The 19434-nt window shown below is 43.7% G+C and overlaps 1 protein-coding gene across 5 annotated transcripts in view; it reads right to left on the bottom strand.

Moving 5' to 3' along the window:
* The window catches only part of PHRF1 (PHD and ring finger domains 1), a 497237-nt gene that overhangs the window by 234146 nt on the left and 243657 nt on the right, over positions 1-19434 (bottom strand). For all 5 annotated transcript variants that reach the window (XM_085644828.1, XM_085644832.1, XM_085644830.1 and 2 more), the window contains exon 12: positions 11711-11830. In XM_085644828.1, coding sequence (XP_085500954.1) covers positions 11711-11830 — 120 coding nt within the window. The remainder of the gene's footprint in view (positions 1-11710; positions 11831-19434) is intronic.

Below are 19434 nucleotides of genomic sequence, written 5' to 3'. Positions count from 1 at the left end.
AAGTTACTGCTTGTCAATAAAGTATGTACTTCACTTCCTGAACTCCCGTGGTGATGGAACTTGAAGCATCCGATTATAATCGCTTATTGGAATAAAGCCCATTCTGAAACTCTAATATCACGGATTCTGCCTCTCATTTTACTGAGCTACTTTATAATGTTCCTGTATCAAATTCAGTCCCGGTAAAGGAGAAATATTTACCACATGATGGCGCCCGAACAGGGACACTTTCTCATCTCACGCGCCGGCGGTGCGTTGCAGGCCCGGTCTCCTGCCACAGCTGGACGGACAATAACGCGTACCAGCAGGATTTCCTGTATCTCCCTCCGGTCAAGTGGGGGCGACTGAGACTGCAATCAACACCCAGACGAGGCGGTGAGAAGTGCGAAGTATCCCGACCAGAGCCTAGCTGAGAGAGCAAGATCCGAGGTATACAGAGACCCACCAGTCCGACGTCAAGCCCAGTGTCCGACGAGTCGAGTCGAGTCTAGTCCAATCCGAGTCAAGTTCAAGTTACTGAGGCCTTCCGTTTCCGAAGCTACCCGGTGAGTACCATTGCTGGGGAGGCATTTTCTGACGTGCACATAGGTTGTGCCGGTCAAGACGGGTTTGGGTACACAAATCCGGTCTGCACTGTTTTAGCAGTGTATCTGTACTGTTTAGCAGTATATCAAGTATTCCGAAGTATTCCGAAGTGTCTAGTTATTTATCTAGTTATTGTCGAGAATTAAGCTTGGTGATTAGTTATGCAGACGATCATCATTGTTGTTTCAGTTAAAGGGTTAATGTTAAATGTTTGAAGTGTTTAAGTATATCGTGGTATGAATGACTGTTCATTATCGTGTTTATTGTATTAAGTCTGTTCAAATTCAAGTATCAGGTCAAAATCAAGTATAAGGTCAGTTCTCAATATGCCGCTCTTCTCGAAATTAAGACAGATCACTACCAGAAAAGGGGTTCTCGAAGAAGCCGTCCCTATTCCTCCTAGGGACACTCCAGGGCATTTTATGTATCACAAACATGGCTTAGACGCTATATTATTTCTTGACTTATGGGTAGACTATACCAAGGGATTACCAGAAAGTCAGAGGTGGCCCACAGCGGGGACCTGGGATGCAGAGTGCATCATGAAAGTCGAGGAAGAGTTATGGAAAAGGAAAGTCAGACAGTCACAGAAAGACGCCGTTGAATTATGGCGTAAAGAATCACATAGACGAACAGAAAAAGCACGTAGACAGGAGGAGAAGAGTAAAGAGAGTTCCAATAAAGTTCGAGAGAATCTATTAATTGAGGAAGGTATCCGAGTGAAATCAGAACAAGTAGACAGACAAAGAAATGCCCTTATGAAGGGTATGTATCCCCTTCTGGCCGAAGGATTACCTAAGGCTACTCCGGAAACGCCAAAAGACTTGCCAACCCCATTGTTCCCCATAAAGGTACATCCTAAGGGGCATCCTAGAACGGCAGAAGATGTTTTTCTTTCCTCATATTTAGATGACGCAGCTCCCGAGTATGCCAATTCCGCCCCACATAGACCGCATACCAGGGAGGTTCAACGCCAAGATCCAGTACCCGTATCCCTACAGCAACAAATCGAGTCACAAGTTCCGGCAAGCACATCTGTTTCTGTATCCGCTTCTACAGCTACTTCTATGGCTGTGTCCACACCTGTAGTTGCTGTGTCACGTTCAACGAATCCTTTTACACCCGACGCCACAGATGGGGCCGCGGGAGGAGCTACCAATGTCTTTTCTACGCCACCCAGAATAAATAAGCTTACTTTTCAAGAGTCAGCGCATTCACGTACACCCAAACTCCTTAGTGCCCGTGAGCTTAAGGAACTTCTTATAGATTGTAGATATGACCCGGTGCCTGGAAAAGAGGACGAAATGACCCTAGCATCATTGCGTATCAGACGAGCCGCAGTGTATTTAGCAAAGTTACCAGGAATGACTGCGCATCTAGATAATATATATCATTTTGTCCAAACAGGGCGAGATCCAGAATGTATTTACAGAGCTATGGAATACCAGAAAGTAGAGATGCAGGGGGAACTGTTACGTTTCCTCATAAACTGTGTGATCAGAAATCAAGACCGACCGGGGGTAGACCCGGAAGCCATGAGAATTCTTACAAGATGGAGCCAGAATATATCAGAAGGGAGACATGATAAACAAAATTGTATAATAGCCATGTGCCGAAAGATCCGTAAAGAAATAGAACGCCTACACGAAGAGAGATTAGAGACAGACGAGTTCGAACAAAACGAGGAAGAAGGGCCAGGACTGCCCACAGGACAGTCAGACACCATAGCCTATGTAGGTAGAGGAAGATCTTGTAATAGGAATCAGACTAGATATCATACTGACTCAATACATCCGACATGTCCAGATAATAACAGGAATTTTCAAATACCTATAATTAATATAAGGTCTAACGAGCATTCGTTCCAAACCGCCGACAAACTACTCCGAGAACGAAGGGGTTATCATTTCCTCGATTCTGTGGATGAACAAGATTTAGCCAGGGCAGCTGTCCATTGGGTGGACAGTCCCGGAAAATATAGTGATGATACAGTAGTACGCACATTTTTGAATCTTACCCCAGATGAACAAAGGTTAGCTGGGATTTATATGATCCAACAACTCATTATACTATATCGGAGTCAGCATTCGGACCCTGGTCCCTTGCCTGACATACTGACTGAATTACTTATGAATAAATGGAGAGGTCCAGGTACTGAATTAATTAAAGAAATTCTAGAATCAAGAAAGCAGTATATTCTTTTCGTATGTTCAGAACATGTTCCATTGTCCGTCAAGGAAAGAACTACGTATCACATAGATGGACAGAATCCCTTACGAGAAGTGCACCCAATAAAGGGTGAGGACAATGAGTTTAAACGCGTATTTGTATATACGCCTATATCGAAAATAGAATTATTAGAAATGAAGAAAGTAGTACCCAGTCATGACAAGGACCCAGCGGGGTTTCACCGAGAAATTAAAGATATGTTACTCATGGGAGAGTATACCTACCCCGACATTATGACAATATTAAAGGTGTTGATGCCTGCTGGCATTTATGAGAAACTCAAAGAAAAAGAGTGGGAGGTAGGTGATCAAAAGATAGAATGGTCAGCATTAGAAGCAGAAGAAAGAGCCCGAGGTCCAGGTTCGGGGCTTGGGGACAAAACTAAGGCATTACCAGGACTACTAGTACAGGTACTGCCACGTTTATTAACCACGAAAAAGGAAGATTGGGGTACAATTTCAGCCTGTAAACAGAAGCAAGATGAAGACACTAGTGATTACTATGCCCGTTTTGAAAAATGTTTTGGTATAAATAGTGGCATAAAAGCAAGTAGCGAATCCTACCCACATCTGTTTGTAACAAAATTAGTAGAAAATGCTCTGCCTCCAGTAAAGAATAGAGTATTAAAATTCGAAAGTACCTGGCAAGGTAACACTCCAACACAAATGTTACAAATGTTACAGTACCACCACAATAGAATTAAAGAGGAACAAGAACATGAACACAGACGCATGAAAGACACAAAAATGAAAATGCTAGTTTCCCAGACAGTTCCAGCTGAAGGACATAAAAAGGGTATGACACATTCCGATTCAGCAGGACCTGTAAAAGGGACATGCAATTATTGTAAAAAGCCAGGCCATTACGTACACGATTGTCCAGTTTTAAAACATAATATCGCCATAGGTAAAACACAAGAAAGATCACGGCCACTCAGACAAGACCAGAGTGAACAAGGAGCTATACCGAATGCCCAGGCAATGCCAGCCGCACAACAGCCAATACAGTTTGTGCCAGCTGCACCCCCATTGCCTGTTGCTGCCACACAGACAACAACACGACAAATGTATCAGACCGCACAGTATGAATATCCCGAGTATCAGCGTTACGCATGAACTAGCCTAGAGAGGGAAGTTGACTTACCCCTTATCGAGATTCCTGTAGATCAAGAAGGACCTTATGTACATAGTAAATTATTAGGTCAAGATAGAAAATTTTTACTCGATACAGGGGCAAGTCGAACAACAATAAAACGTAGTGAAGTTCCAGGGGCACCCCTCTCAGGCTCACAGAATATTTCCCTTGGTTTTTCAGGAAAACCTATTGTTAATGAAGTGTCACAGCCTCTTCCACTCACGATAGGACCTCTGACCCGAACTACAGATTTACTGCTTACTAAATCATGTCCAGAAAATTTATTAGGAATAAAAACGTTAAAAGCTCTAGGAGCCATAATATGTTGTTCTCCGGAAGGAGTAAGATTGTTTTTACGTGATTTTAAAGGTCACTATGTATCTAGAGACATGGATCCCCGACTACAGACTTTACCTACACATCTATGGGCACAAGGCCCTACTGATGTTGGTTGCATGAATATTACACCATATCGAGTCACGCTAAAGGCAGGAGTGGTGCTACCACGAATGCGACAATACAAGTTACCACCAGATGCTGTAGTGGCTTTACTACAAATCATTGACGAGCTCATTACCCAAGGAGTAGTTGTGGAAACAGACTCCAATATATGTAATTCACCGATAATACCGATTCTTAAACGAACAGATCCGAAGGCCCCGCCAGTATATCGATTGGTTATTGATCTGCGCGAGTTAAACAAATGCATTGTGCCACAATTCCCTGTGGTCCCAGATATCTCGTCATTACTGACAGCTATGGATTCCGAAGCGACATTCTTCACTGTAATCGATCTCAAGAATGCCTTCTTCAGTGTCCCAATAGATCCGGAAAGCCAATATTTGTTCGGATTTAGTTTAAATGGACGTAGCTTTAAATTCTCACGCGCACCTCAAGGATTTACAGAAAGCCCCAGCATCTATAGCCAAGCACTGAAACGAGAACTCGACAGTATCCACCTGCCAGTTAACACGGCTCTGTTTCAATACGTCGATGATCTGCTGATCACCGCAAGAAGTGAACCTGAATGTGAGAAAGCATCACTGACAGTTTTACAATTTCTAGCCGAAAAGGGGCACAAGGTGTCCCCTTCTAAGCTGCAATTCTGTGTCCAACGAGTTGTTTATCTTGGACACTCGCTGGACAAGGAGGGAAGGCAGCTTACACCCGACCGCATTCAGTTGATAGCTAACATGCCAATACCCAAGACACAAAAGGAGGTGCGGGCTTTCATAGGCCTCACTTCATATTGTAGACAGTGGATCCCGCAATATGCATTCCTAGCAAAACCACTCATTCAGTTGACAACCCAGGAGGCAGCCACATCGACTGTTCTCCCTTGGACTCAGGAACACACACAAGCTTTTGAAAAACTAAAGAAAGCTTTATGTCAAGCACCAGTTTTAGCAACACCATGTTACAGAAAACAGTTTACACTCTTTGTTACAGAACGCGAAGGTACTGCTTTGTCAGTACTCACACAGGAACAAGCGGGAGCACACAAACCATGTGCTTATTTTTCTAGTACATTAGATCCCGTAGCTCAGGCTTTGCCTGCATGTCTGAAATCAGTGGCAGCAACAGCCTTAGCAATCAGACAAAGCGATGCCATAGTGTTAGGACATCCATTAACAGTTCAAGTACCACACGCAGTAGAGGTTCTTGTAAATAGAACACAAACACAACACTTGACCGTAGCACGACTTACAGGGTATGAACTTACATTGTTTCAGCCACATATAGAAATAAGACGCTGTAACACATTGAATCCTGCCACACTTTTGCCAGTAATCGGAACAGACCCACTAGCCCATGACTGTATTGAAGTTATTACTGTAACGACAAAACCCAGACAAGACTTGACCGATGTTCCATTGTCAGATCCAGACTTGACATTTTATGTCGATGGTTCATGCATGAGAACAAGTACAGGAGAGTTAGTAGCCGCTTATGCAGTCACAACAGATACTGAAGTCATTGAAACTAATCGTATAAATACTTTGTCAGCTCAAGCCGCAGAGCTCATCGCTCTGACACAAGCCTGTATTCAAGCCACGAATAAAAAAGTCAACATATACACTGATTCACGTTATGCATTCGGAGTTGTACATGACTTCGGCGTGCTGTGGCGAGAGAGAGGTTATTTAACTTCTCACGGTGCCCACATTCAGCACGGACCCCTCATTCATGCCTTATTAGATGCAATACATCTACCCACTGCAATATCAATTATGAAATGTAAAGCCCATACAAAGGTTACTGATACCATTTCCCAAGGCAATGATCTAGCCGACAGAACAGCTAAACTGACTGCTCAAACTCAAACCCCCGATATGACAAAGACAATAGTCCCGACACCGACACATTGTATGACAGTTAAAGATCCTACTCTTGACATAATTGACATACAGACACATGCTACACCGGACGAAATAAAGAAATGGACTGAATTAGGAGGGATCCAAACGGACCAAGGATGGATGATGAAGGAAAGATCTGTATGGTTCCTTCCTGATTCAATGGTCCAAGTCATAATTAACACTATACATAGTCCAGCACATCTAGGAGAAAAAGCTATGCTAGACAGCATTCAACACATTTGGTTTAATAAGCATTTACGAGCAGCAGCCAAACAAAAGGTCCGTACCTGTATGATCTGTTGCCAGTTCAACCCAGGAAAAAGTGTTCCCGTAGAACAGGGTGGATTTCAGCCTCCTGATCACCCTTTTGAAGTCCTACAGATGGATTATATCCAGATGGAACGATGTCGAGGATTCAAATATGTTCTCGTAGTTGTCTGCGCTCTGTCCCGTTGGACAGAGGCGTACCCGGTTTCAGATTACACTGCTCCGACTACTGCCAAACAGTTGGTTCGAGAATTCTTCCCACGATACGGTTTACCACGTGTTGTCTACTCAGATAACGGCCAGCCGTTCTCATCCGAATTAATGAAACACGTTTCACTTCTGTTAGGTTATCAGTGGAAATTCCACTGTGTCCGACATCCCGAGGCAGCAGGTCTCGTAGAAAGACATAACCAGATACTGAAAATCAGACTGTCCAAAATATGCAGAGAGAAAGGGGTCGACTGGATAGTAGCATTACCAGTTGCACTCTTTTACATGAGAATGGTAGCACACTCTAGAACAGGGCTATCCCCGTATGAGGTGATCTTCGGTAGACCACCGAATATGTGGGGGACGCCCATACCACGCAAAATAACTGATATTGACTGTAATATGCTGACAGATTACTTGGCTTCCTTGATGTCTGCACTACAATCTTCTCGTTCACAGGTAGCTGCAGCCTTTCCCGACAACACTGAGGTGAAACCCCATGACGTTGTTCCGGGTAATCTTGTCTTTGTGAGAAATTTCGACAGAAAAACTCAACTGGAGCCCAGGTGGAAAGCACCCAAGTTGGTCCTGTTGACCACAAGAACAGCCGTGAAGATCGAGGGCCGCAAGGGCTGGATTCATTCAAGTCACATAAAAAAATTTCATGGACTACCTTCGGATATAGACACTGTGCCCTGCACTCCCTCACAGACTGATACAAAGCTTCCTTTTGTTGAACCGAACAAATCTGAAAATTACAAACTAAAGCTTAGGCCCACCAAGTCGAGCAATTTGATTGTTTAAGTCCTCTCCAAGGTGAAGCGGTTGAATTGTCTCTGACATGTATCCCTTGGACCTAAGTAGAGGAAATACCGGAAAAATGTTGAAACGACAGGCGTATTGTAAATCACTGCGTAGCCACTGCATAGTGACATTATTAATTTTGTTTTTATTGAGTCTTTTAATAATTATTACAAGTATGTTGTTGCACATATATTACCCTATTTCTAGACATGTTTATAATGTTGCTGCTGAACATTCTTTTAGTGACTTACCTCCGCATGAATTGTCTTACAGACTTGCGCTGCGCAATAACACTTTCATTAGTATGTTACATCATTCCCATCAGACTAGTAACGCCACCAATTGTTGGGTGTGTGGCCGACTCCCTCCCTATCAGAATTATGAAGGAGTCCTGCCTTTCTTTCCGCATCCATTTACACATAATGGCTCCTGTGGAGCATGGTTTAGTTTAATTAATTCCATAGACTCAGACACCGCAGTTTACCAAGACCATTGGATATGGGGAAACCTGAACCTAGTTTTACTCAAAGTCTGCTACCCTGACAAGGCGGGTCGCCCCAAAAGAACAGGAACTGATCTAGAAAATGAAGTATATGGATTAGGTAATTTTACACCTAATCTCATGATTCTAAATGTCGTATCCGAAGTTGAGCTAGTCTTACCCACCATGTCAGTATTCCCAGCGAAAGGTGAATTGTGTGTAAGAAAGGTTGGTTCTATACATATGGGCCATAGTAAATGCACTACTACAGTAGAATTCGGTGATCAAGGCAAATCTTCATTCAGAGCTTCTCGCCACTCCTACTTTATATGTGGTCAGACTGCATATATGCGTCTACCTCTAGATTGGGATGGTACCTGCTACATAGCATTCCTTTTGCCACCTGTTTTCCTAGCTCCTCCTGATTATTACAGAAATATTCATTTAGTACACAACAGAGAACGGAGAGATCTCCCCATTGTCGATTACACTGAGACGGCATGGGACAAGTATGTAGATTTTAATAAAGGCATCTTTCCCTATATAGGTACTGTTACTAATAGTAAGCTAATACGTAGATTAACTAGAACCCTTGAAGCAGTAGTGAATGAAACTATTTCCGCCTTAGGCAATTTAACAGAAGAGCAGTCTGCTATGCGGATTGTTGTGCTTCAAAATCGTCTTGTCCTTGACGTCATCCTGGCTGATAGAGGCGGAGCTTGTAGGGTCATCGGATCAAGCTGCTGCGTATTCATACCAGAAAATTCGCCATCCGTATATAAAGCCATCACTCGCCTTCATAAGATAGTAAGCCAGATACACCAGAACCCAGGCACTTGGACTTGGTCCAGTTGGTTTTGGAATACGGTATCAGCCTGGGGATGGAGAGTTTTATCCTTCCTAGGTATTGGCCTTCTCATACTATTCAGTTGCTGTCTATGTCTACAATGTGGACCAGCAATTTGTGGTCTATGTGCCACATCGTGCATTCCACATCAAGATTTTCATTCAAGATCCCGGAAGAAGAAAGAAGAACAAATGATGCTATATGAACAGATCAATGGATTGATGAAGATTGATATCTCTTGAAGGGCAAGAAGGGGACAAGGAGGGAATGTGGAAATATGGATTTTTCTGGTCAGTTATGTCCCCTATCTTGGACCCCAACGGTTCTATGAGCATGTCACAAGTACATGTATGCTCCCTCCAGTTCCAGTAATGATGACGCAAACACATGTGCGTCCACCGTCAACATGTCCTCTGTCAGATCCGCCATAAATGGGCTGGATATTCCATTCCTAAATATGAAAGGCCACCGGCTTTATATGGTTCACTTATGCCATTTTACAGTCCAGGCAAGTAGGCCCTGATTCTGTCATCGAACTCCTTTTGCCTTCTGCCTCTGAAAGCTCCAGTTCAAACCTGCATCTGTGACCATGAACTTTGTCTCATTCTCTGCGCGGCTCACGAAGCCTGACATCAGCCTATTCTCTGCCAAGAACTGTATTTCACCTTCGAATTATCTGCTTCCCCCTCAGCCGATGCATTCCTGCCTAGTAGCTTAAGTAAACATTCTTCCAGTTACCAAGCAAAAAGGCCCATCTTCTCTGTCCTCATGCAAGTAATTCATAGCCCTGTTACCATGGAATATTCCTACCCCCTCGCATTCAGTGTAGACACCTAGACGCTTGTACACGCACGCACAGTCAGTATAGAATAGATTCTGTCCGAGAGTCCTTCTTTTGTGGATAACATAGTTCTTTAAACATAGGATGTTAGATATGATTTGGGATTAGGTTGACTTGACCCCCCAGACTTCCTGTCTCCACACGTAGAGCTAAATGTCAAGTCCCCGTCACCCCCTAGTTACACGTCAATTACACGTCAGACTGCTGCGCGCGCATCAATGCCAAGTATTATCTTATAGATCCACCTATGTATTACATCATAGCCAATCATGTTCCTTTTTACTCATTATTACACCCATTTTCGGTTACGTAGAACCAAACGTCAATGTCCCTATCAATTGTTATGCCTACTGTATTCACTTCATTATGATGTATGTATTATAAAAGTTACTGCTTGTCAATAAAGTATGTACTTCACTTCCTGAACTCCCGTGGTGATGGAACTTGAAGCATCCGATTATAATCGCTTATTGGAATAAAGCCCATTCTGAAACTCTAATATCACGGATTCTGCCTCTCATTTTACTGAGCTACTTTATAATGTTCCTGTATCAAATTCAGTCCCGGTAAAGGAGAAATATTTACCACAGTAATGTGCAGCCCTGGCAATGAGTTCTTGGTGTAATGCATGGTCGTCTGGAGGAGATGGTTTGGTAGTCACGTCACCTTGTCCATGCGGCAGTTCTTTGCCGTTGAGGTCTATCTCGAGCTCTGAGTTGGAGTCTTGTTCAGAGAAGGTTTCCTCCTCTTCTGCCGCTGATGCCTCGATCTCTTCTTGGCCGGAGTCTTCACCGAAGATGTCCGGCGTGTCTTCGATGCTTTGAATCTGCATGTCGACGTCAAGTCCGACTGTCGCTGAGAGTCTTTTTTGACTTGAACGATTTGAAAGCATCACAGTTTTCTTCTTTGTGCTCGGGAGATCAGCACAAGTTGCACACTTCATGTGAGTCGGTGCGCGGATACTTTGCGTGACACAGAGGACAGAATTTGAACGGAGTCCGATCCATCGATGGAGAGCTGCCCGGGCGCAGTGAGGCCTCAAAGGCGCCCACAAAGCTTTTGGATGGAAGATCGATTCCGATGTCGAAATGATATGCGGAGAAGTGAAACGCATACGGAAACTATACTGTAGAGGATTGCGCGTCGAGGGGAACCAGAGAAATGGTTTAAAACCGGAGCGCAGCAATACACTTCCGAACCTGATTGCGGAAAAAAAAAAATCTAAAAATGAAGTCTATGTCCATGCGCACTATCCCTGAAAGGAGGAGTCACCTTACCTCGTGACTAGGGAAGACTTCTTCGAAGAAAAATAACTTGCAAACATCCGGACCCAACACTAGATGGCAGGAGTATGCAAACCATGTGTATCTACAGCACACATGCCTCGAATCATCTGTTACTCTTTCAGCATTCCTCTCCTAAGAAAACTGTACCCTGCAAGACTACTAATTTTATATTTCAGGCATTAAAATAAAGGCTTTTGTACATTACTTTTTTTAAGGCAAAAGAACATGGTTACAGGAAAAGTGCATGCGATACAAAGATAGAAAAGGGATCTGACAATTGCACAATGGCTAATAGTGAACAAGGTGAGCAAGTACTCAGGGCATATAGCTGGAGGGAGGTGGTGAAAACAAGTGATGAAATAGCCTATAAAAAGGATTGATTTCCTAATCAAAAAAAGCAACAAACCTGTCAGCGACTGGAGTTAAATTCTAGCACTGCGAATAACCTTCACTAAAATGAAATTAAATCAATATCTATTGTGACATTTTCTTGGTTTGCACTTGGTTAAACTGTATATGCCCTAGTATCTCAATATATCCACAGAAGAATGATATTTTAACAAGTTGTTGGCCAATGTATCCTTATTACAGTATGTGTATTATCCAGCTACCTAATCACCGGAAACTGTCTTAAGGAAACTGCTGCTTTGTTTTCCATAATCTTACCTTGATAGTCCCACAGAAATAGGCCTTGCGACAGGCTGGTGAGATCTTAATGCAGAGCGAGAAAGGACCCGCCGCTTCGCGCTCAGAGGTGAAGGGGGGTCTGTTGATTGGTCTTCTTGACTGGCAAGAGAGGAAAAAAAAGGAAACAATTTGTGTGACTAGAGTGTAAACCTGTGGCAACTCCAGGGAAGTTAGTCATAGGGGGTGAGGAAATATCAACAAAGGATGGTGAGAAAAATAAACAGAAAGTACACTCCAATTCCCGACACTTCTTACTGCCCGCTTCAAAACTAAGCACTACAGCTATCCACACTGAAGGCTGAACTGCAAGCACCTCAAATAAGAATAGAGAGGGACCACTTCCGAGTCAGAAAACAGCTCTGCCTAAAGATATCAACCCTGCTTTGTCCCACAATACCTAAACTGTCTAAAAGCTTTAAACCCACATAAAACCGGAGTCTGTTTTCTCAACCTTCATCAAAAATCTAACTCTCGGTTTTGGAACAAAGTACTGCAATAACTTTTTATAGTAGTAGGTTTTTAACATTCATTCCCGAACCATGAAGCTGATCGGTATTAGATACTTTGTGTGAGAGGATGCCCAGAAAAACCCACAAGGTGAGAGAACCGATAGTCTGGGTCTTTGTAATGGCTCCTATTCTAAAAAGATCTAGCGGGCTTCCAATCAAATGTGGAACTTCAAATACCTTAGTTGCTCAATCCATTCTGAGTAAGCATTTGATTTCCAAGGCAGCAGCAGTCTATGCATGTTTCGCTGATTTACTTTTTTTACTCAGATTGTGTCATCAGAGGTCTGCTCTTGTCTAAAAAGGCAAACTGGGCAAAACTCAGAGTGGTCTCATTAGCTTTTTTAAAACGTCACTGTAATGTATTTGGATTAAAGTAAAAATCAGAAATAATTGTTTTACCAGCAGAGGGCTGTAATACGGTTGAGTCCTGGCACCACTTTTGTTCAATCTGCATGTGGCACCCTTGTGTTTGTCGGTTAAATTGGGAAAGGCAGAAACAGTTGTCTTGCTTGGAGTATTTGAGAGCTTTATATAGCGCTGACTAGACACGGGGGTATCCGAGCACTTCAAAAGACTTTGCATTAAAAGAATGATTTACCATTGACATAGTATCACAATAGGGGGATAAACAGAACAGTGAAACATAATATACGTACATCCAAGAGTAAAAAACAGTCCTGCATTGTCCGTCTGAGCCATAGACGCCGAATTAGGTCAGATGACCGTATCAGATGGTCCTGTTGGTGTAGCAAACTCAACGGGGCCAGTTGCAGGTATTTGTTCAGTAGTAGAGTTCTGAGATTCTGTTTGAAGCAGATATAGTAGGGGTTGCAGCAAAGGTCTTTAGGAAGTGAGTTCCACATCGATGGAGCATTACTTGAGAAAGAGCATTTATGAGATGATTATTCTTTTCAATTTGTGAGGGATGAGAATAATTGAGTCAGAGTTTTTTTAGAGCCCAAGTTCTGCCCGTGTTCAATAGATTGTTTTCTAAATATTTAGGTTTGCGGTGTAAAGGTTTTTTTTTTTTGGCGAGACAGGCTGTCTTGAAGATGCATCTTCCTTCTATTGGGAGCCAAATGAGATTCTTGAGAGCTGGTGAGATGTGGTCAAATCTTTTGGTACCGGTTAGGAGTCTAACGGCTGCATTAAGAGTTGTTCTAAGAGGCGCTGGGTGGTTTATTTGGGGTCCCAGGGATTATAGCAGTACCATAATCTAGTTTTGAGAGGACAAGTGATTATATGACGGTCTTTCGATCTCAGTGGGATAAACGGTTTGAGTTCCTTGAGATGTTTTAGTGTAAAGAGTGCCTCTTTGGCTGAATAACTGAAGTTTTATTTAGATACTTTTGTTAATGGTGTTTCCCAGGCACTTCACAGAGTTGGAGTTTGTGAAAGAACAGTTAAGAGCATCCATGCGCTGGACATGTTTATGGATTGGCGAGGTCTTGTCATTTGGGGAAAAGAGTAAAAGTTCGGTTTTATTGGGGTTTAGTTTCTAGAGGATTGGTGTTTTGCCAGTTTTGAATCTTGTTTAGTGTAGTATTCAGATGGCGGATGTTGCTATGGGATGATATTTTGTACTAAAGTTGAGTGTCGTCAGCATAAAGGTGATATTTCGCATGCCGCACTGTTAGTGCCGCAGTTGAAAGTAGTGTATAATGCTGCGCTCTCGGACTCTACCTTATCGGCATCACAACATGAGGCGGTCCTAGTTTCTCCCCCCAAGCCTAACAGACAACACAGAAATGGGGTCATATAGACCGCTAGCAATGCTTAACACAGACTACAAAACTCTAGGTAGAATCATTTCGGCAAGGCTGGCTTCCTTGGTACAGTCTCTCGTCCACCCTGATCAGAACGGGTTTGTGCCAGCCTGTAATACCTCACTGAAAATACGGCGGTGCTTTCGTCTTCTGGAATATGCACCACAGCTGTGGTTTCACTTGGGCTAATCGGTCCTAGGTCTAGAAAAAGCCTTTGATTAGTTGGGGTGGCCCTACTTATTTTCGGTCCTCCGCCAATACGGATTTGAGGATCGATTCATGCAACTCATCAGCTATTACATAGGAGTCCACGCATTAGGATTCGCATCAGCCAACAAATATCAGAGTCCGTATCAATAGGCAGGGGCACCAGATAAGCTGCCCTCTACTGTGTTTGTTATTTTCATTGGCGATGGAACCACTGGCGGTGGAGCTACCAGAGAGGGCAGAGGACTGGGGAATCCGCTTTGGGGGGGGGGGATGGCCAACATGTAGTGTCCTTATATACAGATGACCTGTTATATTCGAGGGACGTTCATAATGTGCCAGGTATGGTCGAAGAGATCCTGCAGCAATTCGCCGGGCTGTTGGGGCTCGGGCTGAACTGGCGGAAATCCTGCCTCTACCCATTTAGCCCGCACACCCAAGGCCTGGGACTCATGGTCAACGGGATGCTAATACCATGGCAACCGACGCCCTTTCAATACCTAGGAATCCACATCTATCACTCTGCCAACGATATCTTGGGACACCAACCTTTATGGGTCGAATTGCACTATTAAAAATGATAGTACTGCCTAGGATGTTCTATTATTTCACTAACCTACCTGTGTACATTCAAGCCAGAACGTTACGAGAATTAGAACAGTGGTCCAGAGATTTTATTTGGAATAAGGGGCGCCACATGGTAGAGCTACGGAGGTTATATGCACCGGTAGAACAAGGAGGGCTAGCAGTTCCCAATTTGGAATTATATTACCTAGCTGCATAACTGCAGTGGGTCTTGCAATGGCTGGCGGGACTCCAGCTAGATGAAATGGCAACATTGTACCAGCATGGTTGCTGGCCAGCGGTCATCACCTGTTCCATCCTATAGCTAAAATAGCCATAAAACAGCAGGAAACGTTGGCCCTGGCTCACCGTTGCTATAGGCGCAGTTTGTACCTTACTCGGGTGATGATTCCATACACACCTGTACCTCCCCCTGCTTAGTATGACAAGGGGCAGGGTGGTTACATCGAGGACGGGGAGTGTACCCTGGCACACTGCTGTGAAACAGACGTAGAGAGACTTGTATGGTGACAGGGCCCTTCTGACATATGAGGAGTTGTTCTGGGGCACAGATATTCCCCCGAGCCAATTCCTATTATACAACTTGATAATAGTGTAACGGCACTGACACGAGCCTGGGGGGACCTTAACATTGAGCCCCAACCTCACCTAGTTGAGAAATATCTACATGTCATGGGTTCGGGCAGCCACAGAATACACTGGCTAACCGCTGCGTTATGAACACACTCAAGGAGCTCACTCATAGCCCTACGTAACAAATGGGAAGCAGACAGAGGGAAGCCATGGGAAGAAAGAATGGAAGTCGATATTAGCAAGCGCTGCACAAGTCCCACGGAACGCTAAATTCCGCCCTATACAATTTTACAATTTCCACAGGTCGTACCTATCTCCTGATAAACTAAATAAGTACTTTCAGCAGAATAATGCTGCCTGCCCCCGCTACGACCTAGCAGGTGCAGACCTACTCCACATGTGGTCCTGCCACGCTCTAAAAAGGTACTAGCGGGAAGTAACGTCCTGCTTAGCTTCATGCACAGACAGTCTAGAACGGTGTACCTGGGAGGAGTGCATACTGGGGCTGTTCCCCAGAGCCAGAAAGCATCAGGTAACCTGTAGATTCATGGACCTGGGACTAGTAACAGCTAAATCGCTAATTTCCCGCAGATGGAAGATTAAACTTTCCCGCACCCCAAGGCCTGGAAACAATCTCTTCTGGTGTGGGCTCAGGCAGAAAGTGTAGCGTTACACAAAGACGGCATGTTAGGGCTAAGAAAATACCCCATTGAGCAACACTGGGATTCCATACTGGTGGAGCTACAACGCACTACACAGGCAGGTAAAGGAGATTCCCCGGTCAGGGACTAGGAACATGGTTAGTGACAATTACACCCAAGCCCCATTCTTGCGGATGCACCCCGTGTGGGTGCCCGGACGCTCCAAGGGATCTACATGTATTAGATAAAAACATGTAAGTGCATGCGTTCTACTGACGGAATATTGCAAGTGGGGAAGTTGGAGCACAGCGTGGCTCGCTAATGTTGTGGGCTGAGACTTTGGCTAGGCAACGTTGTCATATCATTGTTTGAATTGTTGGATATAAAAATCTCTGGGTTGCAACTGTTCCGGCACTGGGCAAAGTTGATTCAACTAATGTAACCCAGATTGTGGACTTATATCAGGGGACCAATATAGGGACAGTAAATCTGACATGTATAACAGTTATGCCTAAAATGGAAGCACGCTTTAAGGGAAAAGATCGAAAACTTAATTGTCAGACATTAACAGTGTTAATATTCTATCAAAATAACCCAAAAATGTAAGAAAATCCAAAATGCCAATAAAAAGATCTATAAAAAAAAAATAAGGGTGATATTTCGCCCTTGCTTATTTCAGAATAATTGTGAGGGGTCCATGAAGAGGTTGAAATGGGCTGGGGCGAGGATGGAGCCTTGCGGAACTCCTTGTGGAACTGGTGTAGGTTGAAATAGACAGTCAACTGCTGATTTTTATTTGTTGTGAGCGATGTTGTAGATAGGACGTAAATCATCTAATGACCGTGCCATTGATACCTGCATGATTTTTGAGGGTCTCAACTAAAGCTTGGTTGTTGAATTTATCAAATGTCACCGATAGGTTGAGTAGGATTAGGAGGCAAGAGTCGCCTTCATCTAAAGTTCTGAGAAGGTCATCTGCTTATATATTTAGCATAGCAGTTTCCATGCTACACCCTTTTCTGAATCCTAAGTGGAAGGTGTCATGTGGGTTAAATTTACTGATGAGTTGGTTGTGTGGATCAGGACACATTTTTCGATTGGTTTTGCTAGGAAATGAAGGTTAGTGACAGGTCTAAAGTTGTTGAGGTCAACTGGATCTGCTCCAGGTTTTCTGAGAATGGGAGTGACTTATCCTATTTGGAAGAAGGCAGGTACAGAGCATGACGAGAGGGAAACACCGATGATTTTGGTCCAGAAAGGCGAGAGGATGTGATTCAGTTTCTGTACTAAGAAGGATGGAAGCAGATCAGTGTATGGGATGTGTGTTTTAAGTTTGCAATTATCTTGTGGATTTCACCTTCTGTCAACAATTTAACTCTGCCCAATTGGCAGTGTTCTTTAGTGAGCGAGGCTCTCCTTGATGAGAGGTTTGTGTTCTCCTCAGGTTCAAGGGAGGACCTGTAGAGTGAGCTTCCATAGAGAAGGATATGTCGTCAGAGCAGGGGAGCTGGGCAATCATACTTGCGACGCGGGTGAGAGATTATTCAATTTTCGTTAATTTCTATGAGAAGAAATTTGCTATTTCTTCGCAGTGTTCATTAGTATTATAATTACCTTGTTGGTGGTGAGGGTAGTTTGTGGTTTGATTATGTTGTAGAGAGCCCTCGGTCTGTTCTTCGCCTGGTCCAATTTATTGCAAGTAAGCTGCTTTTTCTCTAAAGATGTTTTTCTTGTAGACTAAGGTACAATGGACAGGAGCAAGCCCGTTTATCCAGCATAGACCGGGCAATAGTTTTTAACAAACAACAACGTCTCAGCTGGAGGTCATTTAAAACATAACAAGTACATAGCCAGTGATGTAAATCACGTAGGGAAGGGGAAAAAAGAAGGGCGACCACAAGGAAATGAGAAAAAGGGGGTTTATATTGTAGGTAGTTATTACAGCACTACAGTACAATAAAGGTACAAATGACCAAAAACACTCAAGTGAGCACTGGGCGTGCTAGTGAAAGTGAACGGCGCAGTGACACAAGGGTGAAAGGCAGCGTGAATGGCGAAAAAGTAATAAATTAACAATGTGGTCAAAGAAATTATTTATATACAGTCTAGTTTTTTCAATGAACAAATTAAATTGACCACAGCAATGCCAAAATTCTTTGCTGAGAGGGGTCGACGGCGTTTCAGCCCGATTGATTCCAGGCCATCATCAGGACAATGGTCATAATTTAAAAGAGTGCTGGGCGTAGTCAAGGTACGTTCAAAGAGTCCAATCAAAATTGAAAGGCGCGAGCACAGATCAGCGCGTTGTGTGTCCCCAAGGGAAAATTTCTGCAGTCAGGGATCACCATCAAATTTGGGCTGCATCCGGGAGCAAATAAAGGAGTCCGGGCGCCGGGTATGGGAATCAGATCTTGATAGTTAAACAATGCAGATCAGTCCGTGGAGGACTGGATCGGCAGATAGGACTCGCCCGACTCTTCGTCGTACCCGGATTCAATCCTATCTGCCGATCCAGTCACCCAAGGACCGATCTGACCACCAACTTGGGATCCAGCCTAGAAAGCTCTTCGCTTTTCCTCCTCTTTAGTTGCATGTAGAGGCAGAAATAAAGTAGGTAGGGTAATGAACTGCCCGAAATGGAAGTGTGTGAGCACTCTTCGCAGAAATGCAGCCCTGGCTCTGAGACCAATTTGTCAAGAAAAAAAGGCAATAAAGGGAGGTTTGGCACTCAGTGCTTGTAACTCACGGACATTTCTCGCAGACATAATTGGCACTATAAAGACAGTCTTTAATGTAAGCAATATAAAGACAGTCTTTAATGTAAGCAGTTGCAACTGGTAACTGTATCAAAAAACAAGAATGTGAGAAGAAGATTAAGATCAAAGGTATTTTGAAAAGAGAAGAGGCACATGTGTTGGTGAGGCCCTTCAAAAACTAACACAAATTGCAAGGTTTCCGACAAGTGAGCCATAAGAGGAAACTACTGAATTGTCTCAACATTACTTGATGAACCTACTTCATAATTCAGAATATACAGTTTTGGTTGAGTGTCTGCGGACACTTAGAATAACATTCACAACCTCAGGAGGAGGAGAAAAAGCATTTAGGTGACCCCGCTCAATATCCAGGCATAAAAGAAGTGACTCTGGAGGTTGGAGAGCAGCACCTGCCCACATCCTCAGTTGAGAGCAGGTCTACCCTGTGAGGGAGACTGAATAGGGAGCACAAGGAAAAAAACATGAAGTCTGCATACCGCACAAGTTTTGGTCAGTCCGAGGCTGTCAAGATAACTTCGACAGGGTCTACGCAAATCTTCCTCAGTACCCAAAAAGTCTAAGAAGTGGGAGAAAAGGTGCATAGATGTGGAACGCTCCACCTCAACCAAAAGGCGTCCCTCAAGGCTCCCTTCAAGGGATACTGGA

This window comes from Triturus cristatus, chromosome 3_1 (assembly GCF_964204655.1).
Source record: "Triturus cristatus chromosome 3_1, aTriCri1.1, whole genome shotgun sequence".
Lineage (NCBI taxonomy): Eukaryota > Metazoa > Chordata > Amphibia > Caudata > Salamandridae > Triturus > Triturus cristatus.
This window is presented reverse-complemented; position numbering and strand designations above follow the sequence as displayed.